This window comes from Chiloscyllium plagiosum, chromosome 23 (genome assembly GCF_004010195.1).
Source record: "Chiloscyllium plagiosum isolate BGI_BamShark_2017 chromosome 23, ASM401019v2, whole genome shotgun sequence".
NCBI lineage: Eukaryota > Metazoa > Chordata > Chondrichthyes > Orectolobiformes > Hemiscylliidae > Chiloscyllium > Chiloscyllium plagiosum.
Window position 1 is genome coordinate 35,280,723 of NC_057732.1, and position 12,212 is coordinate 35,292,934.

At 43.0% G+C, this 12,212-nt stretch overlaps 1 protein-coding gene across 3 annotated transcripts in view; it reads left to right on the plus strand.

The window, feature by feature from the left end:
• mapk8ip2 (mitogen-activated protein kinase 8 interacting protein 2) overlaps nucleotides 1-12,212 on the plus strand; it is a 73,054-nt gene that overhangs the window by 33,124 nt on the left and 27,718 nt on the right. For all 3 annotated transcript variants that reach the window (XM_043713912.1, XM_043713911.1, XM_043713913.1), the window contains 2 exons: nucleotides 10,434-10,637; nucleotides 11,262-11,337. In XM_043713912.1, coding sequence (XP_043569847.1) covers nucleotides 10,434-10,637; nucleotides 11,262-11,337 — 280 coding nt within the window. The remainder of the gene's footprint in view (nucleotides 1-10,433; nucleotides 10,638-11,261; nucleotides 11,338-12,212) is intronic.

Genomic DNA, 12,212 nt, shown 5'->3' on the forward strand with positions numbered 1-12,212 from the left:
CTCCGGCCTATCACCCTCACCTTGACCTTCTTCCACCTATCGCATTTCCAACGCCCCTCCCCCAAGTCCCTCCTCCCTATCTTTTGCCTTAGCCTGCTTGGCACACTTTCCTCATTCCTGAAGAAGGGCTCATGCCCGAAACGTCGATTCTCCTGCTCCTTGGATGCTGCCTGACCTGCTGCGCTTTTCCAGCAACACATTTTCAGCTCCAAAAACATATAATCAAGAAAGAACCAACTCTACTGATTACTGCAGAATTTCTGTAGGCCACACTTAAACAACAATTAACTTATCTGATTCTGTGCTATGAACTTCACCCAACAGTTCCTCCATGATCAGTTGTGAATTTCACTGTTTGTTATTTTTCCCAGATGCACTCCGATGTCCAGCGATATATGAATTCAAACAGCAAAGGCAGTGTCAGTTTCTTTCTCTCTCTCTCCCTTGCACTGACCTCACTATGTGCTTCCTTTGTCTGTTCTTCTCCCTCTTAAAACTGCTGTTGTTTTGACTTTTTTTCCAAAGGTTCCAGAACAATGCAACAGCATATAAAACAGTAATTGCTGCTCCTGGAATTCGCGGAAATCACCTCCAGCACCTAAAATACCTCAAAAAAGGAGCAGCTGTAAACAGCAAAGACAGTGTCAGTTTCTTTCTCTCTCTCTCCCTTGCACTGACCTCACTATGTGCTTCCTTTGTCTGTTCTTCTCCCTCTTAAAACTGCTGTTGTTTTGGCTTTTTTTTCCAAAGTTCCAGAACAATGCAACAGCATATAAAACAGTAATTGCTGCTCCTGGAATTCGCGGAAATCACCTCCAGCACCTAAAATACCTCAAAAAAGGAGCAGCTGTTACAGCTAGAAATTTTTCCCATCCTCCATCTTGGATTACCCAGAATCCTCCAGCTTTTACTCACGCCCTCTGGTTTACAATCTATGCTCTTTCACAAGGGACCCTCTCTGGAGGCTTAAGTAGAATGTAAAACTTTGTTTGAGAAGATAGCTTAGTGGGTTAAGTTGAATGTATTACCGTCCCTGTGATCATAGTGCCTGAACGGCAAAACTATACTTTGGTGATGGTTAGTCTTTAAAGAGCTGTTATATGATTTACGGCAACTGTATATTCTTTCAAGTTGCAAAAAATAAAAAATGTTAAATCAACTGTTGCTAATAAAGGTAATTCAGGATTGCATAAGATTAAAAGAAAGGACGCATGAAGTTGCCAGAAATAGCAGTAAATGACGTTTTGGGTTTTTTAGAATATCAACAAAGGAAGTCCAAGGAATTGAAAAGGAAAGGGAGAACATAATATCAAGTAAATTTAGCAAACAACATAAAAACAGATTATATGAAATATGTGGAAAGGAAATGTTTGGTTTAGACAAATGTGGGTCCATTGCAGGCAGAGTAAAGAGAACTTAGAATTGAGAGTTTAAAAATGGCAGAGAAGCTGAGTGATTATTTTGTGTCTGTTTTCACAGAGGAAGCTGTCAGGAATCTCCCTGAACTGTAGGGAATCTAATCTAAAAAATCTTTTAAAAAGAAAAGAAATCCAAGTGGTGAGGGAGAATGAGGAGTTAAAGAAATTGATTGAAATGGAAAGATTGGACTGAAGAAATTAATGGGGCTGTAAGTTTTTAAATGCCTAGTACCTGATGGTCTTCATCCCAGGGTGTGGAAGGGCGTGTCTATGGGTAAAGTTGATGCATTGGTAATTGTCTTCCAAAATACTTTAGATCCTGGAATGATTCCTGCGGGTGAGACCCTGGCAAATGTCATCCCACTATTTAAGAAGGGGGCAAAAGACTAAACCAGGAACGACTGTTAGTCTTACATTAGTAGTAGGGAAAATGCTAGAATCTGTTATCATACTTGGATAATAATAAAAACTGAAAGAACTGTTGATGCTGTAAATCAGAAACAAAAACAGAAGTGTCTGGAAAAGCTCAGCAGGTCTGGTAGCATCTGTGAAGAGAAATTACAGTTAATGTTTCAGGTCCAGCAATCCTTTCTCAGAGTTCTTTGATTTCTTTGATTTCTCTGCACAGATGCTATCAGACCTGCTGAGCTTTTTCAGCAGCTTCTAACTTGGGTAATAATGATCTGATTGGGCACAGTCCCTCACAGAAGGTTGGTTAGAAAAGTTAAAGCATGTGAGTAGAAGGTAATGTGCTGCCATGGCTTAAGGATGAGTTAATAGACAGAAAACAGGGAATAGGAATATATGGAGCATTCTTGTTTTGGCAGTCTGGGCCTACTGGGGTATGGCAAGAATCTGTACTTGGGCCCCAGCTGTTCAAAACGTATATCAGTGACTGGAGGTGGGCACCAAATGTAACATTTCTAAATTTGCAGATGATATAAAGCTAAGTGGGAATGGATTTTGTGAAAATAATGTAAAGCAGCTTCAGGAGGATTTGGATAGGCTTAGTGAATAGGCGAGAACATGGAAGTTGGAATATAATGTGGAAAAGTACAAGGTAGGAGGAATAAATGTGCCAAGTTTTGTTTAAGTGGTTAGTGTTTGGAAAGTATGATGTACAAAGCCACCTAAGTGTCCTTGTCGATAAGTCACTGAAGCCTCATATTCAGGTGCAGCAAGCAATTAGGAATGCGTTTGAATAGTTTATCTTTATTGCAAGAGGATTTGAGTACAGGAAGAATGAAGTCTTGCTTCAGTTGTATTTGGGCTTGACTAGACGCAACTGGAATTCTGATGCAGTTCGCATCGCTTTATCTCACCCACCCCCTCTGCCTGCACCATCTTCTACCCTCACCAAACCTCCCTACAACGGAGTATTCTTTCAGGAATAAACTGGAAGGGTCAGCCTGAATTATATGCATAATTCTCTTGAGTGGGAATTGGGTATTGAATATATAATTTCTGGAACAAAGGTAAGAGTGCCACTAACTGAGCTATAGCTGGAACCTGAAAGTTAATGATTCAGGTGCATTGAAGGAGAAGCCAGCAAATTTAACGAAAAGATACTTGTTGGCAAAGTGACCATTTCTGGTCTATCCCTCACTCACAGTGGTGAGTTGCCAGCTTGTACCTCTACAGTTTATCTGGGGTACATATTCTCATGATACTGTTGAGAAGAGAGTTCCAGGAGTTTGACTCAGCAGCAATGAAACAACTAAAAAAAAATGAAGTAACTCTTTTAAGAATGATATGTGACTTTAATAGGATCTTGCATGCAGTCATATTCCCATGTGCCTGCTGCCTTTGATCTTTGAGGTGGTGAAGGTCAGGGGTTTGGAAGGTACTGTCCAAGGACCACTTGCCACATTGCATCTTGTAGGTGATGTGTAACTCACCCTCGGCATTGGTTTAGGCCAGAGTGAATGTTCAACTTCGTGGATGGATTGATAATCAATGAGCTGCTTAAAATCAGAAATGCTCAAGAGGCCAGAATTGTAGATTCTCAGAGTAGTAGGTCTAGAGAAGATCACAGAAAGGGAGGCGATGGAGGGATTTGATACAAGGATGGGAATTTTAAGTATTGAAATGTTGCTTATCTGGGAGCCAATGCAGATCAGCAAGTAGGGGTCTGACGGTCAGTGGAATTTGATAGGAGGGTCTGGGTAGCAGAATCTTGGAAGCCTTCAAGTTTATGCAGGGTAGGAGTTAGGAAAGCAGCCAGGATGCATTGGAATAGCCAAGTGTAGAAACAACAGAAACGTAGATGAAGGTTTGAGCAGCAGATGAGCTGAGGCAGCGGTGGAGTGAGGTAATGTTACAGAGGTTCCAATAGGCAGTCTTTGTGATGACACAGCCATGTGGTCAGAAGCTCATCTCAGGATCAGAAGGGCTTATGCCCGAAACGTCGATTCTCCTGTTCCCTGGATGCTGCCTGACCTGCTGCGCTTTTCCAGCAACACATTTCCAGCTCTGATCTCCAGCATCTGCAGACCTCACTTTCTCCTCAGGATCAGATTGATCAGGTACTCGCCAGGGTGATTGCAAAAGAAAACAGTTTGCCGCAGGAGTTTGAGAGCATCTGTAATCTGCAGCATTGACGTCAATCATTGGCTCAGTTTCCAATAAAACACCAGCCCCCAGCTGTTTCTGCTTGAGAAAAACGAAGCAGCACTGTCACTGTAAGCAGCAACTGTGAAATAAATGTCAATGCAAATGTGAATGGTTTTCATTCTTTGCTTAATATAAACTGCTGCTTATTTTAACAGTAAATCTTGTAGGTAGTGGTGACCATTCTGCTTCTCACAGTTATGGTACATGTTAATCTTATTGTTGACTGGTGTCTCAGTATATGAATGTGAAACATTCTGTATATCTGCTGACCAAGCATTATAAGCAGTCGATGAACCTGAAGAGAGTATACTCAGCCACACTAAGAAGGCACACTGACCAGGCTGAGCAGATATCTTGCTGAACTTCTTCACCTAAAGCTTACTGCAAGTAGCTGCAAAAAATATGTTTAAAATGACAGTTGTGACCATTGACAAGAAGTTGTTCTCTCTTGTTTAATGCTTGATCAGAGTTGTTGAAGGGCCTTGTGTCAGTGGCTGACACTGCCTGGCTTCTCCTCCCCTCCCCCACCTCCTGTTAACCAGCGCATAAGCAGATTTCACTGAATTATTCATGGCCCAAGGGATTCATTAGTGAAAGACGAGAGATCCCTCAGGAATTTGGGTACAATGCCAAGAAGATTGTGTTTCCTAGGCAATGCTGATTCAGCTCTTCAATTCCCTGAGTGTAACAGTAAAAGGATTTATCATATAGCCCAGGCACTCTCTGGCTGCTTAAAAGAACAGGATTATTTTTGATCTTAGAATCCATAAACCTGAACCCACCATGCTAATTCCCACTTCAGACCTCTCCCCCATAAACCTTAATCTGTAAATGGAAGGATCTGTGTGATTTGCTGTTGTGAAGTATGTAGAGGACAGGTTGAGAGGAAAAGGATGAGAGCATGAGGATGAGCACAGCTCGTGGATCCTGTGACAGGAGCAGAGACCTGATTGCAGGGATTTGAAGCAAAGACAGAAATTGCTGGAGAAACTCAGCAATTCTGGCAGCATTTTTGGAGAGGAAACCGAGTTAACATTTCAAGTCCAGTGACCCTTCTTCAGAACTCTCCACAGATGCTACCAGACCTGCTGGGTTTCTCCAGAAATGAGTTTAAGGGCTTATGCCAAAAACATCGATTCTCCTTCTCCTTCGATGCTGCCTGACCTGCTGCGCTTTTCCAGCAACACATTTTTAAGCTCTGATCTCCAGCATCTGCAGTCCTCACTTTCTCCAGAAATGTCCTTGTTTCAGGTCTGCAGCCTTTTCAATTCTTTGTTTTATTGCCAGGGAATGTCACCAAACATCTTGCTGTCTAATGCAGTATCCCAATCTCTGTAATATCATCCAGCTCGACAACCCTCTGAGATCTCAATGTTCCTCCAACTCTGGCCTCTTATATGCCCCTGAATTCCTTCACTCTCTGGTAGTTGTGGTGTCTTAGCAGAGCAAGCCCGGACCTCTGGAATCCTCAAAACCTCTCCATGTCCTTTCCTCGAAAACATGTCTACCTAATTGACCAAGCTTTTTGATCACCCACCAAATCATTTCTGTACTGTTATGTAAAATTACATTTAATAATGCTTATGGGAAGAACCTGAGGACATTTTATTGTGTCAAAGTTGCTGTATAAATGCAAGTTTTAGTTACCATGCCATTTCCAGAGGTATGTGTCTTCACTGCTAATTAAGCTAATGACCAGCTTCTTCAATTGTGTTACAATGTGTCAGAAAGCATGTGTGCCACTTTCTCTACAATAAGAGTGGCAGTGGGCTTGAGTACCCAGTTGAGAGGTTCTTGTGTTTGCATTAGAGAAGGTGCAGGGGAGATTCACCAGGGCTGGACTCCGCTATCAAGAGAGATTAAATAGGCTGCAGTTGTTTTCCCTTAGAGCAGAAAAGGCAATGGAAGACATGATTGAAGTGTACAAAGTGATGAGCGGCATTGATAAGGCAGATAGGGAGAAATGTTTCCCTGAGTAAGGGGGTCAGTAAGCAAGTGCCCCTGTGTAAGTTAAGCAGCAGAGGTTCAGAGGGAATTGAGGAAAATGTTTTTTCACCCAGAGGTTGGTGAGAATCTGGAAATTGCTGCCTAAAAGGATGGGAGAGGTGGGAGCCCTCAAGACATTTAAACTATAATTGGATAAGCATTTGAACTGCTATAATGTGTGAGATTACAGACCAAGTGCTGGAAACTGGGATTAGAATAGATAAATGATGATCGGCATGACACAATGGGCCGAAGGGCCTTTCTCTGGAATGTAAAAATCTATGAAAATGTCTAAGATGACTGTGCACAGACTGCATGGTGTCTGGGCTGGGGAGCAAGTCAGGCCAGCAGGGAATAGTGAGGGCAGTTGTGGGTCAGATGGGGCGTTTAGGGAGTGGAGCTGGGGAGGGAAACAGACAGTAGAATGTTGTACAATAGTATTCTATTCTAAATGGAGAACAGGGTTACGATTTATTAATGGGATGTGGGCTTTACTATCTTTGCCAGCATTAAATGCCCATCTTGAAATTTCCTTGAGAGGGCTATGCTGCGACACCTGCTTAAACCATTGCAATCCATGTGTTCAAGGTGGTCTCAAAGTGCTGTCAGAGAGGGCATTCTGGGTTGGGACTCTGTGACAAAGAAAGGACAATGAAATAACTGCAGAGAGGCCAGTATCCTGTCACCAAGTCCCCTGTTATTTACTTGTGCACAGTACACTGCCTGTGGCTAGCCAGCTCAGAGTCAGTCACCTGAATTAAAGAGATGCTAAACCTCCTGGCTATATTGGTCAGTCAGAGCTTTCCTGATTGATTGGGATATTATTATTATTATTTAGATATGAAGTCATGAGGATATAAATATGAGACTGCAAGATTTTTTTATAATTGCTTCTAAATATTTATTCTAAGAAATATTTCCAAATTACATAATAATCATGAAGTCTACACCATAGGCTAAATAATAGTTAAGAGCAATCACTTCACTTACCTGGATAGTGCCTACTGTAAGAAAAATAAATTTTCAATGCTGTATTCCCGTAATACTGAGTAGTAGCTATCCGGTCAATCAAGTATAGTTACATGATTATTCTACTTTAATTTTAAAACATTTTTAGATTTAAAAATATAGGATTTAAAGGAAAGTATATTCACAATACAGTAGTTGGCTATTTGCCAACAGTCATGCCTCCAATGTGCCTCCAAGGTGTTACACTTTTCTAAATTCTATTTGTTTCGCAGTATCTCAGAAATGTTGCTGTGCAAAAAGCCATTAGCTCGTCATATCTGCATTGTGTCTCTTTTTTACTTAATGCCAGTCTCCTACCTTACCCCCCCGCACATTATTTCTCTTTAACTAATCATCCAATGCCTATTTGAATGCTTTAATTGAAACTGCCTGCACCACATTTTCATCGACAGGCAGGAGGCTGGAAGAACACAGCAAGTCAGGCAGCATCAGGAGGGACAGGCAGGAGGCTGGAAGAACACAGCAGGTCAGGCAGCATCAGGAGGGACAGGCAGGAGGCTGGAAGAACACAGCAAGTCAGGCAGCATCAGGTGGTGGAAAAGTTGACATCTTGGGTGTAATCCTTCTTCAGGACTGGGGGTGGGTAGAGGGGGAGTTGCAGATATAGACAGAGACTTTTTCCCAGGGCAGAAATGGCTATCGCAAGCGGGCAAATTTTAAGGTGATTGGAGAAAGGTTCAGGGGAGATGTGAGAGGTTGGTTCTTTACACAGAGAGTGGTGGGTGCATGGAATGCACTGCCAGTTGTGGCAGTTGATTAGAGACAAAGAAACTGCAGATGCTGGAATCCAAAGTAGACAGGCAGGAGCTGGAAGCCAGGCAGCATCAGGAGGTGGAGAAGTCCATGTTTCAGTTGGAACCCTGCTTCAGGACTGGGGTTGAGTATAGGGGGAGCTGGAGATAAAAGGGGTGGTGGAGGCAGGGTGGTAGAAGTGGGGTAGGTGAAGACAGGTAGAGGGTACGACCTGGTTGTTCAATGGGAGGAATGAATCCAGTTGGTGGCGGGGAAGGGGGAGGGGCTGGGAGATGGAGTCAGGGAATGGGAGGGAGGTTATTTGAAATTGGAGGGCTCAATGGTGAGTCCTCTGGGCTGTAGGCTGCCCAGGCGGAAGATGAGGTGTTGTTCCTCCAATTTGCGCTGTGGTTCATTTTGGCAATGGGGGAGGCCAAGGATGGTCATGTCGGAAAGGGGGTGGTTGGGGGAATTGAAAAGGGTGGTGACTGGGAGGTCCAGTCGGCCGCTGCGAGCCAGACTGCGATGCTCGGTGAACTGTTCCCTAAGTTTACATTCAGTCTTCCCGATGTAGAGAATACCTCATCGGGAGCACCTGATGCAGTGAACTAGGTTGGAAGAGAGGCAGGTGAACCTCTGTCTCACCTGGAAGGAGTGTGTTGGGGCTCTGGATGGAGGTGAGTGGGGTGTGTACTGGCAGGTTTTGCATCTTTTCCAGTTTCGGGGAAGGTATCTGGGGGTTTGGGGGGGGTCGGTGGGGAGAGTGGCGCAAACCAAGGACTGTCGAAGGGAACAGTCCTTGCAGAAGGCAGAGAGAAGTGGGAAGGGGAAGGTGTTCTTGGTGGTGGGGAGTGTCTCTACATCACACTTTCAGACTATATTTAACTACTCGCTGTGTGAAAAATCTTTTCCTCACTTCACATTTGCTTGTTTTGCAAAATACTTTAAAAATGTGCCCACTGCTTCCTGATCTGTTTACAAATGGGAACAGTTTCTCCCTCTCCAATCCATCCAGATCCCTCATGATTTCGAAGACTTCTGCCAAATCTCTTCTTACTCTTTTTTTTCTCCAAGGAAGACAGTCCCAACTTCTCCAGTCTTCCCTCATGACTGAAAGGTCTCATCCCCAAAACCATTCTCATTTTCATTTATTAAAATGCTGCTTCTAATGCATTTTATTTCCATTGGCTCTCAGGAACTTAATTAACACCTTAATGTTGTCACTAAATTGGTCACTTCCTTTATACTATCACTTTACTTGCAGGTTGAGGCATGAGTCAGTCATTGGTCTGATTTGGTATTTTCTTTCTGACCTTTAGTATGCATGATATATTTGGAGAATTCTTCACATTTTCCACAGGTTGATGCCAGGATTTTAGCTGAACTGGAACAGATTGTCTAGTTCTAGTGCAAAATTCTTCAGCACTGCAGCTGGGGCTTGTAGCCTTTAGTGTATCCAGCGCAATTATTTAATTTTTGATATGATGTAGCGTGAATCGAATTGGCTGAAGACTGACATCTGTGATTCTGGGGACCTCAGGATAGATTATCCACTCAGCCCTTCTGGCTGAAGATGATTGCAAACACTTCAACCTTACCTCTTGCACTCATATACTGAGCCTCACAGTAATTGAAGTTAATGGTGTACATGGATTTTTTTTTCTATTTAATTGCCCATCATTACATAATACAGTTCACCACAGTAGGACTACAGGAGCTTGGTCTGATCTGTTGATTATTGGTTCATTAAGTTCCACCTATAACGTTGTTTAGTCAAATGAGACATGTAATAAACTTTGGTGCATTGGCTAAAATATTTGAATTTGAGAGTATGACTTTGCCAAAATGTTACTTGACTAATTTGTTGGACATCTGCCCCAATTTGATACTAGTATCCATCATTAATGAAGAGGATTTTGCATCATCAGCAGAATGTGTCATTTGGTTTTATTCTTGTCAGAGACTTTTGTTGACAAAAGTAAACAAAATTGTGAGAGTCTGAAGTCATTTCTAGCTCAGGATGCCACAATCTATCTGCCAACTCCAACTTCCTCCAGATTTTTGACAGTCCAAAATTCTGATCTCAGAGTTCCTTAAATTTTGGTTTCTCAGTAACTCCTGTATTCTGGTTTCTCAGTAACCTTTGTGTTCTGGTTTCTCAGTAACCTTTGTGTTCTGGTTTCTCAGTAACTCCTGTATTCTGGTTTCTCAGAAACCTCTGTGTTCCGATTTCTCGGTAACCCCTGTGTTCTGCATGCTCAGTAACCCCTGTGTTCCGGTTTCTCGGTAACCCCTATGTTCTGGTTTCTCAGTAACCCCTGTGTTCTGCATTCTCGGTAACCCCTGTGTTCTGGTTTCTCGGTAACCCCTGTGTTCTGCATTCTCGGTAACCGCTATGTTCTGGTTTTTCAGTAACCCATGTGTTCTGGTTTCTTGGTAACCCCTATGTTCTGGTTTCTCAGTAACGCCTATGTTCTGGTTTCTCGGTAACCCCTGTATTCTGGTTTCTTGGTAACCCCCGTGCTCTGGTTTCTCAGTAACCCCTGTATTCTGGTTTCTCAGTATTTCCTGTGTTCTAGCTTCTTAGTCCTCATGTATGCCGATTTCTCAGTTCCTTGTGTTAATTAGCGTTCTTTGCTATGTTCACTTGTTTAGGACTGTTTGATGCTGGATGTGAAAGGTGCACCTCAGGCTGTGACTGAGATCTGCTCCTTCCAGGATGACCTGCAGGAATTTGAAATGATTGACGATACGGATGACATGGAGGAAAGTGAACTGCTGCCTTCACCCTCTGCCACAACCATCCAACAGACGCGCCCTTCCACCTTAAACCTTGCCACTCCACTTTCCCACTCACAGGTTGGTGCAAAAACGAAGTATTCACAAGAGAAGGATGATTTTTGAAAAAAAAAACTAAAATAAAACATTGTTACATTTTGGGATCTACTTGCACAACTGTGGGTTGTGAAGCCCAGTGGGATCACCAGTTAAAGTTTTAGAGTCGCATCCACAATGGCAAAAGCTGTCATGGTGTTCTGACCAAATGATAACAGCTCCTTGCCTCCTCCACGTTACATTGTTTTTAATGGTGGGTGTGCCTTAACTCATTTATCTTTGAGGCCAGAATTCTGTTCTGAAAACCTCTGTGGAAAAGTAGGTGTGCTTTCATTTAAAAACTCGGGATTATACAACTCCACAATCCTCCCCTACTCACTGAGATCTCTCCTCCCCTCCTTAACCATCCCTTCTCCCTCACCCCTCCCACCACATTTTCACCAGCGTTTGAAATTCCCAGCCCCCATATGAGGTGTCTGCACCTCAGCACTCCCATAGATTCTCCTGCCCCACAGAGTCCATTTACCCAGTTCTCTTGGGTCTCGGGTCATAGAAATTTCCAAACACCAAACTGGGGTCACAATGGGAAAAGATTTCGGGATATTGGAGTTGTCTGCATTCTTTACACTTGTTCCTGTTCATTTTCAGGATTCTCTCAATAACAATGCCAGCTTCTCTCCCAGGAAAGCTAGCTGGCAGGAGACACTGCTACACTCCTCTAATGGTAAGTAGTAACATGTTTTAAAGCTGTTACCCCCCCAGGATAGTCACCAATGGGAAATAGGAGGGAAGGATTTCTCCATTTTCTGTTCCTTCCTCACACCTTCTCCAAATGAATCAATAATATCAGGAAAATGTTATTGGATTTAACTCCCTATTTCAACACTTCCACAACAGGAACTGTTCTTAAAGCTCAGTTTTCACCTGCAGTGAGATGCAACATTTTTTCTCTCAGTTTGTTGATCTTTTTCAGTCTCGAAAAGCTGGCTATTTGTGTCTCACTGCCCAGAACATTTCATCTCCATCCAGCAGCTTGGTTGTCATAGTTGACATTACTAGTGAATTACTGGCACTCATTGGTAGCCTGGCTAATCGCAATAACTAGATAAACATAGAATGTGGAACATAGAATAATATAGGACAGGAACAGGCCTTTTGGCCCACCATGTCAATGCTGAGCATGATGCCATTCTATGTTAGTCCCATCTGACTGCATATGGTCTACTTTCCTCTGTTTGTAACCTATTTGTATGTCTGTCTAAATGCCTCATAAATGAATTATATCTGCTTCTACCACCTCCCCTGGCAGTGTGATCCGGGCACCTACCACCCAGTTGTAAAAAGACTATCCTTATACATCTCCTTTAAACTTTTCTGTTCTCACCTTAATCCTATGTCTTCCAGTATTTCCACCCTGCCATAAAGACTGACTATCCACCCTAGGTAAAAACAATGACTGCAGATGCTGGAAACCAGATTCTGGATTAGTGGTGCTGGAAGAGCACAGCAGTTCAGGCAGCATCCGAGGAGCAGTAAAATCGACGTTTCGGGCAAAAGCCCTTCATCAGGAATAAAGGCAGAGTGCCTGAAGGGTGGAGA